Below are 23,506 nucleotides of genomic sequence, written 5' to 3' on the forward strand. Positions count from 1 at the left end.
TGAAATACTAAGTACTATTCCAATTTGCATTAACCTTATTCCTCACAAATATTCATGATTTTAATCAAAGCCAAAGCAATGAATGCAGATTTACAAGTATTGCAATGGCTTGGACTTTATGATTTACACATCCAATTTGGAAATATATTTATTGAAACGGTCCCATACCATTAATCCAATAAGCTAATGACTCAGAATATTACTTATAATTTCTGCCATAAATGTTAAAATATGCCAACTACATTCTTTACAGTAATTTATGAAACCCATAGATTTGTATATCAAAGCTTTTCCTCATTTTATTTTGTTTGATACTTGGAAAAGAAAAATGATTGTTACAATAAAGCATTACACTTCAAACTTGAAGTAGATAACCACAGCACAGCTTTTATTTTCATCTTGACCTCACTCGGCAAGGAAAGGAAGAACAGAGCTGGATCTGGACTTATTTAAAAGTAATGTGCATCAATATAGGCTTGTCAGTAGTTAGATAGATAATGCCATTACTTGAAGGATCTGAGAAAGCTTGCTGCATTGTACAGAATAATTAGGTAAGATCCACCTCATATGTAACCCAACATGAAAACAGATATCAGATGACTTCAAGGAATCAATGAGGTTCATTATTTAAGATTTACTCAATCTTTTAATGTAGCATTAAGAGTATTATGCACACAGGAAGTAAAGTATTAGCAAACATGCAATGTCAGTTTGTCTTACAGCATGCGTCATTGCTTTGGCTTTCAGCATACTTGCTAAACTACATAACGTGAGTGAGCTAACTATGTAGTCATCAACTACAGAACCAATTTTTATGCATATTAAATAAGCTTTGGAACCTGTGAGCAGAGGCAGATTCTGCAAGTGGGACAGGAAGCTTTCCAGGGCACTGAGCATCAAAGATACAGCACTGGCAAAGTCGCACAAGAAGCTTTGTACAGAGAAGGCACAACAAAAACTGTGCAGTGCTCTTAAATTGTGATTTGGCCAAATATGATGGAGGACACAACTATGCTTCAAGTGTGGATGTCCTTGGGAGGTACAAGGGATGGATAACCAACTTCACTGAAGCAAAATGCTTTCAAATTTTTAAGACACCTTTGTTCACAGCTCACATAATCACCTTCTTTGATAACAAATATCTCCAAAAGCAATCTAATTAAGTCAGTCTCAAACTTCTGAGGGCTGATGTCCCATTAGATAAAGACAAAAGCTTTTACTTTCTCCTTGATCACTTATTTTTCTTTGTCTCCCCTTTATATGTCCATTTCTGTTAATTTTACTTTCTGCTCTCCTTTTTTTATTCATTTTTATGGACGTCATTGGCTAAGCCAGCATTTATTGCCCATCCCTAATTGCCCATGATAAGGAGGTGGTGGTGAGCTGCCTTCTTGAACCCCTGCAGTACCTGTTGTGTAGGTACACCCACAGTACTGTTAGGGAGGGAGTTCCAGAATATTGACCCAGCAACAATGAAGGAACAGCGATATAGATCCAAGTTAGGATGGTGAGTAGGTTGGAGGTGGTGGTGTTTTCATCTATCTGCTGCCCTTCTCCTTCTCGATAGTAGAGGTCGTGGGTTTGGAAGGTGCTGTCTAAAGAGCCTTGGTGAGTTTCTTGCAGTTCATCTTGTAGATGGTGCACACTGCTGCCAGTGTTCGTCAGTGGTGGAGGGAGTGAGTATTGAAGGTAGTGGATGGGGTACCAATCAAGTGGGCTGTTTTGTCCTGGATGGTGTCAAGTTTCTTGAGTGTTGTTAGAGCTGCACTCATCCAGGCAAGTGGAGAGTATTCCATTACACTCCTGACTTGTGCCTTGTAGATGGTGGACAGGCTTTGGGGAGTCAGGTGGTGAGTTACTCGCCGCAGGATTCCTAGCCTCTGACCTGCTCTTGTGGCCACAAGAGTAAAATCATGTCTAACTAACGCTGGAGTTTTTTGAAGAGGTAACAGAGATGGTTGATAAGAGAACACCGTTGATGTGGTGTATATGGACTTCCAAAAGGCGCTTGATATAGTGCCACACAACAGACTTGTGAGGAAAGTTATAGGTCATGGAATAAAAGGGACAGTAGCAATGTGGAAATAAAATTGGCTGAAGGATAGGAAAGAGAGAGTAATGGTTAATAGCTATTTTTTGGGCTGGAAGAAGGTTTGTAGTGGAGTTCCCCGGGGTCGGTATTGGGACCCTTGCTTTTCCTGAGATATATAAAATGATCTAAATCTTGACGTGCAGGGGACAATTTCAAAGTTTGCAGATGACTCAAAACTTGGAAGAATTTTAAACTGTGAGGACAGTGTAGAACTTCAAAAGGACATTGGCACATTGGTGGAGTGGGCAAGTAGGTGGCAGATGACTTTCAATGTGGACAAGTATGAGGTGAAACACTTCAGTACAAAGAACATGGAGAGACATATAAAATAAAGGATACTATTCTAAAGGGTGTGCAGGAGCAGAGACACCTACGTGTGTATATACATACAACATTAAAGGTGGTAGGACAGGTAGAGAGAGTTGCTACTAAAGCATACAGTGTTCTAGGCTTCATTATAGGGGCACAGAGTACAAGAGCAGGGAAGTTATAATGAACTTATATAAGACACTGGCTAGACCTCAGCTGGAGTATTGTGTACAGTTCTGAGTGCCATGCTATAGGAAGGATGTGAACACACTGGAGAGAGTGCAGAAGGGGTTTACGAGAATGGTTCTAGGGATGAGACACTTGAGTTATGAGGAAAGATTGGAGAAGTTGGAACTGTTTTCCTTGGAGAGGAGAAAGCTAAGAGGAGATTTGATAGAAGTTTTCAAAATCACGAGGAGTCTGGACAGAGTAGATAGGGATAAACTGCTCCCGCTCGTAAATGGATCAAGAACCAGAGGGCACAGTTTTAAGGTGTTTTGCAAAAGAAGCAAATGTGAGGTGAGAAAAAACTTATTCACACAGAGAGTAGTTAGGGTTTGGAATGCACTGACTAGAAGTGTGGTGAAGGCAGGTTCAGTTGAGGCATTCAAGAGAGCATTGGATGATTATTTAAGTAGAAACAATGTGCAGGGTTACGAGGAAAAGGCACGAGATTGGCACAAAGTTAAAACGCTGAGAGAGCCGGTGTAGACACAATGGGCCGAATGACTGCCTTCTACACTAACAATTCCGTGACTCTGTGATTTTACAGCTAAATTACTTTGAAATGGCGTCACTGTTTTGTAGTGAAGACAGCAGCTAATTTGCACACAGCCAGATGCCTCAAATACTTATTAGCAGTTACTATATTTTCCTGGGTTTTATCGTTGGCTGGGACACCAGGAGAAAACCACTTCCTTTTTCAAATACCACCATGGGATCTTTTACATCCATCTGAATAACCATATTTAGATTATATTTAACATATCAACCAAAAGTGCTTCCACTGGGTTAGGGCTAGCCCGTGTGATGGACTAAAATATCAACCAGGTTTGTGCACAGGTTCTGCAGTTGGGTGCGAGTGTACAACATTCTAACTCAAAGAAACTACTACCATTGAGCCAAGCTTAAATTTTAAAAATTGATATATATTGCTTTATTGCAAACTTTCAGCTGGGTAAAAATTTCAGATGGTGACTTAAATCAACTTCATTAAATATTTGAAATAATTTTAAAATATGCTGCTTGGGCTGGTAGCTTTGAAAGGAATTGAACAAAATGACTGTTGAGTCATCAGTGCTTATCTCTTCATCATTGATACTCATTATTAATCAATTAAACCTCTTTTGATTCGTTCACATTTAGTCAATAGTTTGCTGATTTGCCAATGAAATCCTCATTTAAACTGGTGCCATGTGGCTCAGTTCATAGCACCCTCGCCTTTGAATCAGAAGGTTGTGGGTTCATGTCCCACTCCCGGAAACCAAGAACTGTGATTGTACTCAAAAGAGTTGCAATCTGTGACTGTTGATAACTCGAAAGAATTTTTTTACAGAAATGCAATGACCTAAGGTGCAAAACTTTCAGCTGCAAAATGTTTGAAAGGTATGATGGAATGAAAATATGGGCATTGCAACTTTTAATTATATAGTGTTACAATCTCCATAGAAACCGATTAGAGATTAATTCCCCAGTGACCAATGGAAATTATCAAAGGGCAAGTTTTCGTGTTTTATGACTTCTAATGCAACATACAAACTAAAATCAACATAGATCAAACGTAACAATTACAACAGGCAACTAATACACCAAACTATAGAAAAGGAACTTCCGCACTTCTGGCAGAAGTGTAGCATTACAAGAACAAGTCGAAGTTACTCCTGGCTTTCCCACAGGCTCAAGTTTCTGTGCAGGCTAGATCAAAACTTGCAAAAGTCGTTCCACTCAGCAAGAGTCAAGAACTGACTCTGACCAGCAAGGTCCACTTTGGCAACTCCTTGTTCCTTCAATCTCCAAAATCCCATCGGTTCTGTTCCCTTCCTTTTGAACAGAAATGAACCCTCACAAGCATCCCATAGCTGTAGTCTCTTTCTCTCTCTATCGCGCTCTCTGTTTTAAAAAAAAACATCTATTTCTTTACTGTGTCAAGGTGTAAAAACTGTCATTTGATTTCAAAGTATCTGTTTGCATTTCTCTGCCGTGGCTACCAGGTCACATGGACCTGCCTCAGAGCAGAGGTATTTAGTATGACCTCACCATTCCCCTTTCCAGAACATTCTGTTTCACCTCAAGTTGCAAGAGACATTTTAAAAATATAATCTTCTTGTAAAGTCTAGCGTTCATAACAATAGTACTTTTTTGAAACAGCTTGTTCAAAAGCTGTTCATTCCATTGATTTTTTGGCAATGCTGGGGGAAATGGCGGCCAAGTGGTAAAGTCATTGGACTAGTAATCCAAGTGCCCAGGCTAATGGTCTGGGGACATGGGTCCAAATCCTACCATGGCAGCTGGTGGAATTTAAATTCAATTAATTAAATCTGAAATATAAAGCTAGTCCGAGTAGCGGTGACCATGAAACATCCGTCGATTGCTGTGAAAACTGATCTGGTTCGCACATGTCCTTTGGGAAGGAAATCGGCATCCTTACCTAGTCTAGCCTACATGTGACCCCGGACCTACAACAATGTGGTTGACTCTTAAGTGCCCGCTGAAATGGCCCAGCAAGTCACTTAGTTCAAGGGCAATTTGGGATGGGCAACAAATGCTGGTCTTGCCAGTGACACCCACGTCCCATGAAAGAGTAAGTATATTAAAAAAATAAGATAATGTGTGTGATTCTATAATCACTTTGGGCTTTCCTATAAAACTAATCACCTTTTGAGAACAAAATAGTGGGGTTTCAATTAACAGAAACAATACTTAGAAGAACTTGAATGGTATTGACCCACTGTTAACCCAGTGACACTCAGTTACACATTGAATCTGCATACTGGATTCTGCATTTATTTGGGGGCAACTTAAACTGAAGTGACTTGATGACAGGCATGGCTAAAAAAACAGATATCTCAGTATCTTACTTGTGTTACAGGATTAGGGGGGTATTGCAGACTAATAAAATCAAATCTTAGAGTTTCCAGATATTTTTATGATATCATTATTTTCTCCTTCAGCAATGAAGTGTCAGCCTTAAAATGTTCAGGTCTATATTCAGAGGGTTACGTATAAAATCAATGCTAACATCTCTGAATTTTTAACAGATCAAGAATTGTGGCTTGATGAAATATGAAAAGGAAAATTTCTTCAAATGTGTTTAATAAATTGTTCAGTTACATAACGTGGCTATCGATGGACATGAAACTGTAAGTGTTACCAAAGAAGGAACAAACGTCATTTCTATTGTGTTTATGTACCAAGAGATATGTCTCCATACTTCACAGGTGAGTGGACATGTATGGCACGGAGCAAAAAGGAAAATGGGAGGAGCTAAGCCTTGGCAAAAAAGCACATTTGAAGAGAATTGCCTTAGAATAATTTTGAAACCAATCAGGGAGTTAACGCCAAACATACTGAAAAGGGGAATTTCTGAGAAAGAGAGTTTTCAGCTGGCAGATGCTTAACAACTCATAGTGCAGTTTTCAGCAGTAGAGTGACGAATGAGAAGTAGACCAGTGTCAAAGAAATGGAGAAAATGAAGATCAAGGATTAAACCAGTTCACTGGGGGTGAGTGAGTGTCAAAAAAAAAATTGATACATGTATACACTTATATAATGAAGCAGTGTAGGTTGAGTTCATGTTGGAAGTGAGATAAGGATGTGGATCTTCAAATCAATTTGTTTGAGGCATGGGGAGCCACCGAAGCTTGGTGAAGATTGAACTGAGAGGCCGTGTATGGCTGAAGATGCAAGCTATAGCATTCTGGATGAATTACAGCTTGTATTTGGTCGAAGCTGGAGGCTGGCAAAGACAGTATTTGACAAATCGAGATTGATAGAGGCATGGTTTAGAATTTTGGAAAAGGAAATGGAAAGTGAAGACCAGAGGTGCACAATAGTTCAGTGGTGATGAAAAACAGTCTCGGTAATGAATTTGTTAGAACAGAAAAGCTGAGCAAAGAGTTTAACAGCTGCCAGGGTTTTCACCTCTGCACTCTGCCTGATGCAGCAGCTGGGAAAATTCAAAGAGTCAAGGTCAGAAACAAGTAGCTGTTTGTTGCTTTGGTTTTGCTGATATTTAGCTGAGCAAGTTACAGCTTATCCAAGTGTTAATGTCAAATAGGAGAGAGCAACAGTCTGGGAAGGCAGAAGAGCAGAGCTAAATGTCTGTGGCATACAGGTATGTGGTAATTTTAATTCGCTAGGGCAGGCAGGGGGTGCGTGTTAAAAGTAAAGATAAAATCAGAACTTGTCCCATTTATCAGATAAGCTGCTTTCCAGGACTAGTTGTGGGCCAGATGGAGCAGGATTGCTTCCCCTTAGCTCCACACCACCCACCCCCAAACACCGCACTTATTATTAGAGGTTATGTCTATGGCACCCAGCACTGAGAACTGCCAAAAGGGCAATTAGAAATTCGGGTCTGCCATTGGATTCATTGTTACTTGCGCTCTTCAGCCTCTTTCTACCTGGGAGTTGACTCATAACTGTAAATCTACTTGTACAGTAGCATATCCCAGGAGAACAATGGAACCCTTTTGAGACATGAACCAGCTATTTGTGTCTTTCTATAAATGTACATCTTCACTCATTTTGAAGGCAGATCAAGCCAACACTTGGTGAGGTGAGGCTATATATAAACCATTAAGTTGCTATATTTTTCTGTGCTGAGCCATGCTGGGACCAGTGTCCTAGCGAACCGAATTACTAGGGCTGTAGAGAGGGCTTTAAACTAAATAGAGGGGGGAGGTTTGAGGGCAAACTAGCATGTAACATAAAAATGGACAGTAAGAGCTTCTTTAAATATATAAAAAGGGAGAGGCCAAAGTGAACATAGGCCCCTTACAGGATGAGGCTGGGGAAATAATAATGGGGAACCAGGAAATGGCTGAGGAGTTGAATAAATACTTTGCTTCAGTCTTCATTGAAGACAGTAATAGCATTCCAACACTAAATAATCAAGGGGTAAAAGAGGGGGAGGAAATAAACACAATAACTATCACTGGAGAAAAAGTACTAGGGAAACTAATGGGGCTAAAGGCCAATTAGTCCCCTGGACCTGATGGGTTGCATCCTAGGATATTAAAAAAAAAGTAGCTACAGAGATAGTGGATACCTGGCAGTAATCTTCCAAGAATACTTAGATTCTGGGAAAAGTCCCAGAAGATTGGAAAACTGTCAATGTAACATCCTTATGCAAAAAGGGAGAGAGACAAAAAACAGGTATAGGCCAGTTAGCTTAACATCTGCCATTGGGAAAATGTTAAAGTCTATTATAAAGGATGTAATAGAGAGCATTTAGAAATACATAATCTAATCAAGTTGAGTCAGCGTTGCTTCATGAAGGGGAAATCATGCCTGACAAATTTATTAGAATTCTTTGAGGAGGTAACTAGCAGGATAGATAAAGGGGAACCAGTAGACGTAACTTATTTGGATTTCCAAAAAGCGTTCGATAAGGTACCGCACGTAAGGCTACTTAATAAGGGCCCATGGTGTTGGGGATAGTATATTAGCGTGGATAGAGGATTAGCTAACTAATAGAAGACAGAGAGTTGGGATAAAGGCGGGCTTTTTCAGGATGGCAGCCTGTAACTAGTGGAGTGACACAGGGATCAGTGCTGGGGCCTCAATTATTTATAATATAGATTAATGACTTAGATGAGGGAAGAGTATGTTCTATCACCAAATTTGCTGATGTTACAAAAATAGGTGAGAAGGCAAGTGGTGAGGAAGGAGTCTACAGGGGGATATAGACAAGGAGTCTACAGGGGGATATAGACAGGTTAAGTGAGTGGGCAAAAAAGCGGCAGATGGAATATAATGTGGGAAAATGTGAGGTTATGCACTTTGGCAGGAAGAATAGAGGAGCTGAATATTGACTGAATGGAGAAAGACTGCAGAAGTCTGCACCGCAGAGGGATTTGGGGGTCCTTGTGCATGAATCCCAAAAAGCTAACATACAAGTTCAACAGGTAATAGGGAAGGCAAATGGAATGTTGGCCTTCATTTCAAAGGGAATGGAGTATAAAAATAGGGAAGTCTTGCTGAAACTATACAAGGCACTAGTTAGACCACACCTTGAATACTGTGGCATGTAAGCGATCAAGAGGATGGAATGGTTGTAAGAAAATAAGAAATAGGAGCAGTAGGCATTCGAACCTGCTCTGCTTTTCAATAAGATCATAGTTGACCTTCTACCTTAACTCCACCTTCCCATTTCCCTTGATTCTCTTAAGACCTGGTGGTCCCAGGGCAGTAGAAAAGTTTTTGGATGTCCTCAAAGCATCCCCAAAGAGATCAAACATCTCCGCAGACTCATGGGAGTCCCTGTCTTGTGACTGACCAAGGTTCACTTGGAAAGGCACCTAACACATCGAGAGACTTCATCGGGAGTACGTAGAGATGAAGTTAAGGCATCGGAAAGAGAACACACAACTCCAAACTCCTCATCTGTCCAACCCTTAAAGCACCACCAACCCTGCATGTGGCAAAGTCTGATCATGCATTACACTTATCAGCCATCTCAGAACACATCAAACAGGAGTAGAATCAATTCATCCTCAATCCCGAGAGACTGCCTCAGAGTCCAAAAATCTATCAATCTCCATCTTGAATATACTTGATTGGCCATCCATAGTTTTCTGGGGTAAAGAATTCCAAAGATAGACAACTCTGAGTGAAGAAATTTTTCCTCGTCTCAGTCCTAAACGGCTTACGCCTTATTCTGAGGCTGTAACCGGTAGTTCTGGATTCCGCTGCCAGGGGTAACTGGTAGATACTATATCTACCAGTATCTATCCCAGTATCTACCCTGTCTCTCCCTTTAAGAATTTAATGTTTCAATAATCGCCCCTCATCCGTCTAAACTCTAAGAATAAGGGCCTAATCAACTCAAACTCTACTCATAAGAAAATCCCCTCATCCCCAAGTCTCACAAAGCTTTGTTGCACTCCAACTAAGGCAAGCATATCCTTCCTTAGGGAACAAGACAAAAGCTGCACATTCTACTCCAGGTGTGGTGTCACCAAGGTCCGATACATTTGCAGTATGACCTCTCTATTACAAAGGGATTGGAGTCCAAGAATAAAGAAAAACATACCATGTGTTTTCTTAAATGCTTGCTTTACTTTCAAGTTAACTTTCTGTGATTCATGTATCAACATATTACCAACAATTCTCAGTCTCTCATTATTTTCCTACCAAAGTGGATAATTTCACACTTCCCCACGTTATTCCATCTGCCACGTTCTTTTCCATTTATCCTGTTTATATCCCTCTGCTGGCTTTTTGCATTCTCCTCATAGCTGACTTACTCATCTAACTTTGTATCAGCAGGTACTTGGATGCATGACATTGGTCAATGAAGAGAAAAAGAAATACATTTTATTAGGATAGTACAGCATCTTTCATTGTTCAAAGCATGTTTTGGTCAGTTAAGTGCTTGTTTTTGAATTGTAGTCATGGTGGTAATGTAGGAAATGCTGCATCCAATTTGAGCAGAGCAAGGTCCTATAAGTAACAGTTTTTTTAGTGATGCTAGACAAGCAAAAATATTGGTCAGGACACCAAGAAAACTGCCTACTTTGAATATTGCCAAGGGGTCTTCTTTATCTACCTGAGAGAGCAGGCAGATTAATCTTTAGTTTAACTTCTCATCTGAAACTCAGGGCTCCAACAATTCCTTTAGTGCTACATTAAGTGACAACCTAGAGTATGGCCTCAAGTCTTTGGAATGTGATCTGGTGTTGGGAGAAGCAGAAAAGTCAAGGATGATTATGGAGAGTAAGCCACAGGTGTCACGAGTCAATCATAAAATTGTATATTTTAATAATTAGAATGTGGACTGTATCAGGCACTTTGGTTTGTTTCAAAATGAAAGGTTTAATGTTGCGAAATTTCTGAGAATAACGAATACACTAAGACTCAGTATGACTGCTTTTAGCCGATGTTGGAATTTACTGAGGCAATCAACTGACGACATCAAAGTAACATATTCTGTATCTCACTAACCAAAACATGTTTTACACCCCAACTTGTTCCTGCATTATGCACAAGCTGTGCTGTTATCTGCAGTGACAGATCTGTCCATGTCAAGAATTGAAGAACTGCCTTTTCTCACTACTATGAAATTAACAAATCTGTCAACAAAACAAAATATAATACAGTCATATTATAAAATGATTCTTTTTCTTCCCAGTTGTTAGTTTCTTTTGCCAGTTCTTGCCTTCAACTTCCATTAACGTTGCAGGAAAACGTTCCAGTATCATATCAATATACAGAATAAGAGGAGTAGGCCGTTGGGCTCCTCAAGCCTGGTCTGCCATACAATAAGATTGTGGCTGACTTGACTTTGGCATCAACTCCATTTTCCTGCCCACCCCAGGTACCCTGGGCCTCCCTTGTTAGTCAAGAATCTATCTACTTCTGCCTTGGGAACATTGTATGACCCTGCCCACACTGCTCTCTGGGGAAGAGAGCTCCACAGTAACCTGTTGGAAATGCAGTAATACAGCTTGAGATAGTTTGCCCTCCAAATATCCTTCCTCCCTCAGTGGAATTTCCACCGTCTTTCTAGCAACATGATTGAGGTTTAGCAGTTTACTGCAGCTGTTCAAGAAGGCAGCTCACCACCCTCTTCTCAAGAACAATTAGGGATGGGCAATAAATGCCGGCCTAGCCAGCAACACCCATATTCCGCAAATTAATAAAAAACCAAATAATCATGTCGTATCAGACTGCAGTTTAATTTTTAAATGGCTTCAGGTTGACTGTCAACCCTGGACTTTGGACTGATTAAAACAGCAGAAGTGGCAAATTTTATCAAGTACCCACAATTGAAATTAATTTTTGTGGTGGATGTTTAACAATATCTTGCTTCCAAAATTAACCTGTCGGTGTTGGCAGTCATGAGTTGTACATGAGCTGTACTGCTAAGAGTTGTTTACGCTTTGATTTGCTTCTCCCTGAGGGGAATCATGAGGTGTGCCTTGATGGGTGCACTTTCATTTAATTTTGCAATTCAGATGAAGGCAAATAGAAATCATGAGCAGTGAAAAGTGAAGTCATATACTTTCTATTTGCAACAGTTTATTTGCCCTGTTAAGTGCTCCTCATGGTGTGTCAGAATGTTTGTAAGTATGGATTTGGCTATTGGGAACATGATCACGTCTTCTAATGACAATTTTTAATATAAGTATTTTGCAAGCAATGATGTTGTCTCAGTAATACTCATATCTTGGCAGCAAATATAGTAATCAATGTAGCAAAGCTTGCAGTTGACAGGATAAATTGGATGGCAAATTTTGGTTACCCATGTTTAACTGTACATGTGCAGGTGACACAAGTTGCTGCCAATTTACTCCTTAATAACAGAGAGTGCCGATAGCCTCTTCATTATTTCTACTGCAAATTTTGGGTCAATCTAACCAAGTTACCTTTAAAATTGGTTAACTTTTTTGTTTTCATCTTGGTGCTCATCAATGTTGTACATCAAGTATGAAATACATGGCAAAATTACTTCTCTTCTGCCCAATAATGTCTCTTAAACCTAACCTCATAACAACATCTCCCATTCCATTAGTTGGATAGTTTTCTTTCTACACCAGAATTGTTGGCAGTTTGGCAATGTGAAACTAGTTTAAGACAACTGAAACATATTTGGCTTCCAATCCATTAGATTCGATACCAAATTGCAGAGATTGAAAATATATATTCTTAATCACTGCATCAACCAGGGAATCAAACCTGTTATTTGCATTTCTCAGTAAGTGATGAATGGAGTTCTTTTTTGCGATAAGTGGGCGCTCTCCAATTATCTATGAAATATATAATTTAAAGCTTCAGCCGTCATACTTCAAAAAAATTTCAAGTTGACACCACAAAATGCAACTAATCTGAAATATTCACAATGAAGCCTTGCTCCTGCAGGATGCACAAAAGAATAACTAATTTTGGATGTTAACAAGTTCTCTATTAATTCTAAGCAACAATTATCTTTCAAACAAGCACGATTTTGAAACAAGGTAGTTTTCAAGCTAGTTTTGATGCCCTCTGGGTTTTGTAAAAATGCAAGTTAACTTTAAGCAACTAATTAAGATCTCCCTCCAGGTTTTTAAAATCATAGTGCAAATTTTAAAAACACTGATACAAAATCTACTTTCTTCCACTAGGTCTCTTAATAAATATTACATATAATTTTGAAGTGTATGAGTTACATTCAATGCGAGTCAGTAGCACAACATTTAAGTTTGGAACATGAAAATCAGGTTGGGAAATAGAACCAATCCAGCACCTATTGAAGACTTACTATAAATATTGTGCAGAACGACGAAAGTGATTGAAGGTTTATTACTAGCAAGTCTTTGATGCTCACTGTATGGAACACTTGTGCAATTAGAGATGATGTACAGTCATGAACACTTCAGCAAAGGGGAGGTGGTGGCATAGTGGTATTGTCATCCTCTCTATTCTAGAGAACCAGGGTAATGCTCTGGGGATCCGGGTTCAAATCCCACCAAGGCAGATGGTGAAATTTGTATCCAATAAAAATCCATGAAACCATTGTCAATTGTTGTAAAAACCCATCTGGTAGGGAAGGAAATCTGCTATCCTTATCTGGTCTGGCCTACATCTGACTTCAGACCCACAGCAATGTGGTTGACTCTAAAATGAACTCTGAACGAGGGGCAATAAATGCCAGTGACACCAGATCCCATGAACGAATTAAAAAAAAACAAAGTAATGAATATTATTGTACCAGAGAAAGAAAGGCAAGAAATGTAATCTCAGAGCAACAGTTGGAAATTAGAATTTTACTTTTTATTTTTATGGAACAGGTTGTAAGTAGATTGTGTTTTAACATAACATTTTTGAAGCTGGTATTAAATAGGCTTTGTTCTAATCATTGTTATTTTAAGCGCTCTTATCACCACAATTTTGGCAATGACAACACAAGGCAAAGAAGGCCAGCCATTACTATCTAACATATATTCTGTTCATTCAAAAATTACTTGAATGAGCAAGTTAATTTTGCAATTACTTTTTTACATTTTCTTATTAAGTCCCAAGAAATATAATTGCAGTTGTCAAGCTGTTAAGTAACTCGCAACTTGGACTTCTCTATTCATAAATTTAATTCAATGCAATTGGATTACTTTGCAAGTTAGCCTTTGTAGCTGAAAGGGATTTTGGAGTTGATACTTAAATAAGTTATTGATGCATATTGAATAAAACTATTAGGTGTGTGATAAACAAAACTTAAGCAGTATGTTTAGTGGCTTGTAATTTTAAAAACTGTGTTTTCCTTGGTCGCAACAGTAGAACACTAGTGTTTCTATTATCAGTTTGCATTGTCAAGTTGTTGTTTTGTGTGTTGAATGCAGTGAAAAGCAGGCTAATGCTCAGAAAAGTAGCTTGAAACTCCACCTCTCAAATGGCAAGAACAATAATACAATGACAGCGAGGCTCAAAATACATGGGGGTGGCGGGCAAATTTGCCCTCGAAAGCTCCACAATAGACCTTAAAAAATCAAGGACGGGGGGGGGGGGGGGGGGGGGGTGAAAAATTCAAAATTTTGAGGGAAAAGTCACCCTCGTACATGTTAGCTCTGAACTCCGTCTCCTCTGTAGTCCTAACAGTGCCAAACAATCGCAAGCCCAAGTGCCAGAGAGAGTGGGAAAATCAAGCAAAGTCGTGACTGGAGGAGCAGCGAGCACGGGAGAGACAGAACCTGTGAGGATTCTGTCTTTCCCATGCTCGCTCCTCCAATGATAGGTTCTCTCCCTCCCGCTCTTGCTGCCCCTCCAGAGATAGAATCTATGATTGGAAAAGGGACTCTAGAAACCAGGTAGTTACATCCTTTAGAACCATAAATTATTCGTATGTGTTACAGATTCAGAGTTGTTTATATTTTTGTTTGAGGCCATCACAAAGCATGCCATGTTATCAAGGAGATGGGTTTTGGGGCTAGAAGGTTCTTTTGAAAGGAGGCAGTTGCAGTTTTGATTTGGTGTAGACTGCACCTCACTGGACTAAGAGTGCCAGCAGGAAACGATTGTCGGTCAAGCCTGCCAACAGCAGAGAAAATACTAACTTTATTGCTCACCGCATGGAATGGAGGTGAGGCTCAAGTTCAGTTTGGATTTCATAAGAGAAAAAGCAGCTGGAATATTTTCCTAATTTGCATTTAGAGGAAGAAATCAACAATGGTCCTCACAGAGTCTGAGGCAGAAAGCAGTCAGCAGAATCAGCTTGGAAAGCTGTGAGAAGGCAGTTGGGTATCTGCTGGCAACCAGAACAAGGAGTCCACAGTCTTGAGGTTTTAAAGAGCAGTTGGAGAGTCGCTTAGCCGAAAAGGTAATATGAGGATCCCCAGACAAATCTTATCTCAGAGAATAGCTCCAACACTGAGGAGAATTAAAGTGAATTCCATAGGCTGCAGCATACCTTTGGGTCGGTCCCTAAAGAAGCGAATGAACCTTCAAGATTCATGTGCAGCACATGAAGTCAATGGTTATTGCAGAATTCTTCTGTGGAGATGATACTTTCTTTATTTAAATTGCTATTCTTACACAAGCCATATACTGCCAATTGTTAGCAGATCAACTGAAATGACAGGTGTGATTGTGAGGCTATCTGTTCTGTCTCTATCCCCTGGAGTAACCATGAAAAATTGTATCTTTTTCATCAGCTAACTGTTGGTAGTGTAAAAGCAATGTCACCACCAATGCCAATTAGGACAGGGTGAAAAGTCTTTCAATCGGGATCGCTTCTTTCTTTTAAACTTGGTTTTAGCATGACGTGAATACTTGCAAGTCATATTTATTGTCCAAACCAATTGTGTTAAGAGGATTTTAATACAAGTAGAGTATGGATGAGAGCCACTGGTATGAGTGTCAGGTTTCCTTCCCTGAAGGACATCAAGGATTTTATAGGTTATCCAGTGGCGTTCAGGTTAACTTTGACAGGTCTTAATGAATCCAATTTCAAATGTTACGTTTTGGACCCACCATCACTGTATTAGTGGTTATGGTGCTGGACTGACAATCCAATCATCAGCACAATACCACCAAACTAGGTGCTAAAATCTTTTTTTTTAATATATACAACCATCATCATGCAATATTTCAATTCCTTTAAAGAAATAAGATGAAAGCATCAGATTTTATGCCTGTGTGTACTTTGATTTCAATTATCACGACAGTAACTATGGGTGGAATCATCCCAGATTTGCACTAAGTGCGGTTGCAGGCGGGTTAAACTATGTTTTACCCGCCAGCCACAATGGCAGTTTTCCATGCTGTGTCGTCCCAAACCCATCGCATTAATTATGCATTCCCAGGAAACACGCCTTTTCCATGGTGGGCAGGCTCTCTTTCGCCCGCCACACCATCACCTCATCGCTTCATCACGCCAGGTGCTACACTTAAAAGTCCTGCCACGTGCACACTTCTCGGTCCAGTCCACAACTGCTTGCAAAGAACACAGGATGGCCTCAAAAGACAAAAAGACTGTAGTACTAGGTTCAATGATGTGTCCCTCCAGCGCCTTTTGGATGTAGTGGAGGCTCGCCATGATGTCCTCTACCCCTACTCTGGCCACAGGATGGACAGCAAACTCACTAATCCGGCTTGGGAGGCGGTTGTAGCGATGGTCAACGCCAATGACCTACAAAAGAGGACAGCCACCCAGTGCCGTTACAGGATGAAAGGTCTCATCCTTTCCGCCAAGGTAATTCACTCTTCTCATCACTCTCAACTCACACTCACAAACCCATCACACACCCACTCACACCTCAAGGGACAACGCCACTAACTCTCACACACACCCTCACATCTCCATCAGGCTCTTGAGCTCGCGTCCTTATCCCATCCATGGCTCCGTTCACCACACAAACATTCCATGCAGTGCCATGTGTCCTGATCACACACACATCTGTTTTCACGCAGGAGAAGCCTGCTCACATCTGCTGGAAGAGGTCCCAGATAGGTGGGGTGCAGTGGCCCACATTAGGCCCCTCACTCACTTTGAAGTGTTTGTGATCGCATTGACTGGTGAGGACATGGACCATGCCTGCAGTGACGGTGAGGTCGGCAGAGAACACCCTCGTGAGGATCCTGCACCACGTCATCCCTCTCTCAATGCAAATGTGAGTGCTCTCTCTCCTACTTTTGACTCTGCTGCCATGCACTACTTATCTCTACTTTGGTTCATAGGGAGCTCTGCCAAGTGACCGACGCCCTTAGCCAGCCATTCCCTCAGCTCCATCCACGTCCTCCCCTGTAGCCAAGAGGCCACATCCTCCACTGAAGAGCTAGAAATAAGCAGCCTAGAAGACCAGTCACAGCACTGACCCACACCCTGCACCTCGGTGGAATATAGATCTAGAGCAGGCTCGGGTTCACAATCTGGTGGTCACCGCTTGGACACATGTCTGCAGCAGCAGGAGGCAGGTTCATGTGAACTCCCTGGCGCTCAGAGGACTGCTGGTGATCAGGCATCTGTGAGGTCCAAGTCAGATGATGAGCTTCTAGATTTGGCCTTCCAACTGATCCTGGATAGTTAACAGAAGACACGGAAACATCACGCAGAGCTGTTGGAAGCCCTCAACAGAGTGGCACGTGGGCTGGAGGGGTGCGTCCGCCTGTTCTCTGGTGAAGTGATGCCCACATGAGCGTGTATGGAGGTCTCCATGGGGAAGATGGCAGATGCCATGGAGACCCTGGTCCAACAGAATGCGGAGATGTGTGCAGACCTGCACTCCATCGCAGGAGTCATGGGTGAGTCCCTGCAGTGGCAACGCAAGAGGGAAATGTGGCACCTCGATGTCCCTCTAGGAATATGATATGCTGAGATTCCCGATGTCCAATGGCGGGGAACACGCCCGCCGTCCGCAGGCTGAGCAGAAGATTGTAAATTGGTTCCACAACGTTGTGTAACCGATTTTTGGCCTTCTCGCCATACTGTCCGCTCATGCCACCAAACATGCCCGATGAGGATGGGCACAGAAAATCCCGGCCTATGTGACAAAGACAATTCTCCCTGATAGCTAAAATCTTAACTTTTCATTCTTGTAAAAAGCAGCTAAATGTATTGTACATATCAAAACTCTACTACACACTTTTCCAATCAGCTCAAAAGCTTGTGTTAAATGGAAAGAAAAAGCAAATTCTTACCTGAAAGTCTTTTTCTTCCAATATTTCTTTCCTCCATTTGACAAGGAAGGCAGCACAAACGTACAGGTGGAAATGTGAGAATCCCTCTGGTTCAGACTGCAAAACAAATTAATTTGTTTTCCCTGGTTAAAAGCAATCTGCCTTACTCTTCTCTTAATTTTTCTCTCTCTTTTATCATTGGGTTTCACACAACATTGAACAAAAAAATCACATATTTAAAAACTTTACTTTTTTCTCTATCTGTTCCCACCCAGTTTCTTGAATCTAATCTCAAAAAAGTAGATGACCTGCTGAGTATCTCCAGCATTTTCTGCTTTTAAGCAAAACAGCACACTAAAGTTCAATGAAATGACCACTTCCTCAATCTTTTTTTTATCTATTCATCGCTTTTGTGGCTGAAAATAATTCTTCAGTTGCTCAGTGATGCAATGGCTATCTATCTTGGCATTGGCTGTTTCAGAATGGTATACTTGGTGATGTTAAACATAATGTGCAAATACGTGTTCGAAATAGGTGTCAGAGTACTGCTCTTGAATCATAATCATGATTTGTTACTGGGGTTGTTTTTTTCTGATTTTAAGACGGTGTTGTGTGAACAATGTAGATATGAGTAAGCAGATCATCACATAAGACCTGCAAAAAGATGATACGAATTTCTAGAATTTGTTCTAAGGATGTTATGTCTAAGCTGGATTTATTTAGTTGCCAACCATGGAGTTATCTCCAATTCCATGTTTCAGGCTGATGACCCTTCATCATGGTGAAAGGTCGTCAACCTGAAATATTAATTCAGCTTTTCTCTCTCTGCAGATACCTCCAGACCTACTGACTTTTTGCAGCATTTTCTGCTTTTATTTCAGATTTCCAATGTGCAGTACTTTGTTTTTGTGCACAAAAGTTTGATATCTTTTAAGACGTGTTTTTAAACAGTTACTTTACATTTTTCACTGAATTCCAATAAGTGCACGTTGGTAACTGAAAATTTAGGGATTTAAACCATAAATAATTACTTTCTAGATAAAACAGATAAATGGTAATGCTGCCACAAAACCACCAGCTTACATGTAATTAAGTTGAAAGTTTAGAAATATAGGTTTGGTCTTCGGTTTAGAAGGTGCTGTCAAAGGGGCATTTGTTGAGTTGTGACAGTGCGCCTTGTACATGGTCCAGATTGCTGCCACTGTGCATCAGTGGTGAAGGGAGTGAATGTTTAGGCTGGCGGATGGGCTGCTAATCAAACAGGCTGCTTTGTCCTGGATGGTGTCAAGTTTCTCGAGTGTTGTTGGTGCTGCACTCATCCAGGGAGAGTATTCTATCACACTCCTGACTTGTGTCTTATGGTGGACAGGCTTTGGGGAGCCAGGAGGTGAGTTAATACTCCAAGAATTCCCAGCTTCTAACCTGTTCTTGTAGCCATAGTATTATATGGCTGGTCCAGTTCAGTTTCTGGGCAATGGTGACCTCCAGGATATTGATTGAGGGGGTATCAGCAATGGTAATGTCAAGAAATGTCAGGGGAAGATGGTTACATTCTCTCTTGTTGGAGATGGTCATTGTCTGGCACTTAAGCAGCAAGTGGCATTTGTAACACATATCAGCCCGAGCCTGAATGTTGTCTGATTCTTGCTGCATATGGACATGGACTGCTTCAGTATTTGAGGAGTTACGAATGGTACATTTGTCAATCAAAAGTAAGCTGTAAAATCTCTGCAGTCTTCGTATGCCGGAACCTTCAGCAAAAGAAATTAGCAGCATGTATTTTAATTCACACAAAAAGTCCTTTAAAAATACCAATTCGTTTCCTAAACCTTTGAGAAAAGAAGCCTTTGCCCTGAAAAATAGAACACAACGATAAACTTTACAATCGGACCAACTTGAAATCACATGTGAGTATACATAATTTACAGAACTGCCTGTATTACAAAATATTTTGTTTTACATAACTAAATTGTCATAATCAGCTGGACAAATCCTGTAAACACTGTTAATTGCTATTTAGCAAGGCACTGGAGGCTGACAAGTTTCTTTTATTGATAGGAAATGCATAGCTAATGTTGGAGGATATAATGTAAAGTTTCATATTTTGTCAATAGCACTAGGGGTATCACCGCTAGTATTAAAAAAGTGAACTAGCAGTTTTCACACGTTTGTGCTCACTTTAAAATTCAAATCATCTAAACAAAACAACTACAGTTTCTCAACTTCTCAAAGTGAGCCAACATATTGAAGTAAACACAGAACTGATTCTATGCTTTACCTTTAGAATTACACAGCTGTCTATTTCATGTACCATTTTTATTATTTTTTTCAGTTAATTTTCTATAGAATTGGATTATGTAATTTAATTAATGAGCACAATTAAAAATATGCTGGTATTAGTGCAATACATTTAAAATATTAGCATGATCCACAAAGGTTTTTTTATGTTTTGAGCTCTTCTGGGTCATTTTTTTTACAGCCTGTTTCTTAAACCTAAAGAAATCAATTGTGTGTTTGCTTCCTCACTGCTTCTGAATTCTGTCACGTTATATACAGCATTCAATTCAACTTAAACCATAGGAGCGGTGATGAGACTTCCAAATTTGTAATGCAAGGTAACAATCTTTAAAGTATTTCTCTCTGGTTAGAAGCCTCAATCGTGTAAAGTCTCAACACAGACACACAAACATACAGCAGGTACTTCGCCTAAAATCCAGAAGATATGAATATTTCACTGGTAACGCTTCATCTGATCTGACACAGGCAAGTAGAAAAACTGTTAGGTAATTGAGCAAAACAAGTGGAAGGGATAGAAACAGGTAATGGTCAAGAGTTCAGATATGTTAACTACCATAACCAAAGCTTACATCATAGGTCTAAAACTGTAGCTATTTTTTCCCTCAGAAATGCATATTTCCAGCATTTTGTGTTTTCCTTTCAAATTTTGCGTCTCGTTATCTTAAGATGTTTTGGTTGCAAGTCCAAAGTACAATAAAATTCATATGCATTAACTCAAAATAACCTTTTAGCAGAAACCTCTCCAACACCATGAAAAGTGACCTGCAGTCAAGCCATGCAGTTGAAGAATCATCTCACTGTTTGTCTCAAGCAGAACTGAGCTACTGATGGTTGCAGGGCTGAGATTAAGATAGACTGTAAATGAATTCAACTACATCATTGTTTAGAAATGGCAGTCTCAGTCTGGGACAGTTGACCCCTCTGGGGATTTGCTCAGACATTTCATGAATAAAATTAATGCAGAAATAAAACCAAACATGTTGGAAACGCACAACAGGTCACTCAGCATCTAAAATAAGGGCAAGATGGTTAACATTTTGGGGAACACACCCCTTTGCCTAGGACTGAAAATGGAAAAATGAAAAAATCCTTTTTTGGGGCTGGCCAAAAAATGGAGGGAAGAACAGATTAAAAATCCCAGTCAAATGTTGCAAATACTATACGAGGAGAGGCTGTCAACAGGTTTAATAGTTTGGGAATCATACGGCACAGGAGGTCCACCGTTTGATCCATCATGTCTATCCCAGCTCTTTGAGGAGCTATCCAAATAGTGCCACTTCCCTGCTCTTTCCCCATAGCCCTCCAAATTCTTCCTTTTCAAGTGCATATTGAAAGTTACTATTGAATCTGAATCCAATGCCCTGTCAGGTAGTGCATGACAAGATCATAATAACTTGCTGCATAAAGTCTGCTCACCTCCTCTCTGGTTCTTTTGCCATGAGTGAACTTAAAAAAACTGCCAAAAAGTAAAAGAAATTGCTGCATCAAATCCATAGGTCATCTTGGTCAAGCTGTGACAAGGTGTGCAAACGAGAAAGGGAGAGTAAAACAGCTTCAAAGTGAAAGGCAAAATAGAAGTTGGCAGGAAAATGTAGTGGGGGTGGGAGGTGGGGAGGTCGGGGGTGGTGGGGGGGGTGGTGGAGTAGAACTGAAGTCTGAAGTTAACAGAAGCCAATGTTCAAAACAGAGGTGGCAAGCCCAACGATGAAGAATAACTGTTCCTGAAGCATGCATTGACATCGGTTAGAACGATTTAGATGACCAAAGATGGAAAGGTCAGAATGGGAATAGGGAGAGGGTGTGCTGAAATGGCAAATCACAAAATAAGACTTATGCCTGCAGACAGAATAGAGATGCTCAGCAAAGCGGTCACCTAGTTTGCGTTTCCTTTCTCCAGTATAAGTGGTCATCTCACTGAAAGTGGCAAACACAATTTATTAGATTGAAGAAATGCATGCAGATTGCATGGAGTACCTTTCTAAATATAGCAGACACAACACAAATCTATCTGTTATATCATTTCATAGCCTCTGGTTTCCTATACTGTTGGGGCTAAGCGCGATGCAAACTTAAATGGCAGTAGTCTCCCCAATATCTTGGGCACTTTGCAGTCTTGAAGCAAAGCGCTCACTATCAGAGTTTTGGATCTTAGCTGTGTTCTCAAATTCCTCCAAATTCTACTTTTTCTCATATCACTTTGTTTTCTTCTAATTTAGATATGCTTTACTCACTTTTGATCTCTCTCATGCTTTTTACAGCCTAAGATTCCTTGTGACAGCAATCAAAAAAGGCTACATGTGCTGGTATACTTCAGCTTTTCAGTGTTTGCAATTTTTATTTTAGCATAAATATACCAGGAGTATAATCATTGTGCTGAACTTCCCCAGTGCCTTTTCATAATTCAGTCCTCTCAAAGAAAAAATTAAGTTGCATTACCCCATTTTGATAATATGTTCTTTTCTTTGGCAAATCAAAAACCCTAAGTTCTTAATTTCATAAAGGTATGCCTTAGTCGCAAGATTGGACTAGAAATTCTACTTCCATCGGCAGTGTTTAACAGATTACATCTTCCACTGTACAAAGGTCATCAAAAATGTAAACCCAGATTTTCCTGGAGGCTTGTGCCATGATGGCAGCTCAATGCTGTGAGGAACCTTGAGCAGTACAAAGGAAAAGGAATGATGGCTAAGTAACTCACGCCAAATATCACTGGGACTTTTGCAGTGCTGCATTGTTAGCCTCCGCAAAAACAGTTGGAAGTTATTCATCACAGCTCCACCCTCATTATAATTAATGGCAATCTCCATTTCTTTGCTTATTGCCCACTTTCATGTCGCTGCCACTTGGACATAAAAGTAATGGTGCTGGAGATCTGGCAATGTTGTGATTAATTGACTTCGAATACATTCTCTGATTGCATTTAAATGATATGCTGATCAAGACTAGTTCAAAGAAGGTTCTTAAACATTTCATTATCACATTAATAAAGCAATTCTTTTAAGCTTTTTAAAAAATTTATTTCATTTTATATGTTATTCTGCTACTTAGAAGTCAGTTCAGCTGAAAGATTGAAATGTGTATAAACGGTTATCCTCAGCAGGCAAAACAAAGCATTGGCAGGACTGCTTTAAATGAAGGTCATCAGGAAATGATTATGGAGTGACAGAAAGTACGATGGTTAGTGGATGCACTGCCTCTGGTTTGCTACTGTACTCACCCCAATATATTCTAATTAGAAATACAAGAAAATATGGAATGAGTTATCAATGGCGAGATGTTTGCATTAGGCTGCAAAGTTTACAGCGTACATCGCAGGTCTCACTGTTTCAGAAAAATATGGTCACAAAATATCCAAACAAAGTTTTAAAAGTTCACATTTAAACTAATTATTTCAACCAAAACTACAAGTATACATCCGAAGAAGTGCAAAGTGACTCCAACATTTAAAACAAAACTGATTTTAAAAATATATTTAAATCCTGGTGCTGGATTTCAAGT

General features: G+C 40.1%; 1 protein-coding gene across 9 annotated transcripts in view; it reads right to left on the reverse strand.

Annotated features, from left to right (window-relative positions):
• Positions 1-23,506, reverse strand: part of tbc1d22a (TBC1 domain family, member 22a) — a 462,670-nt gene that overhangs the window by 118,519 nt on the left and 320,645 nt on the right. For 7 of the 9 annotated variants that reach the window (XM_078553360.1, XM_078553362.1, XM_078553363.1 and 4 more), the window contains one exon: positions 17,732-17,827. The exons of the other annotated variants lie outside the window; for them this stretch is intronic. In XM_078553360.1, the coding sequence (XP_078409486.1) occupies positions 17,732-17,827 (96 nt within the window). The remainder of the gene's footprint in view (positions 1-17,731; positions 17,828-23,506) is intronic. 9 annotated transcript variants of the gene reach the window in all.

The sequence above is a fragment of the Cetorhinus maximus genome, chromosome 12, assembly GCF_964194155.1.
Source record: "Cetorhinus maximus chromosome 12, sCetMax3.hap1.1, whole genome shotgun sequence".
Lineage (NCBI taxonomy): Eukaryota > Metazoa > Chordata > Chondrichthyes > Lamniformes > Cetorhinidae > Cetorhinus > Cetorhinus maximus.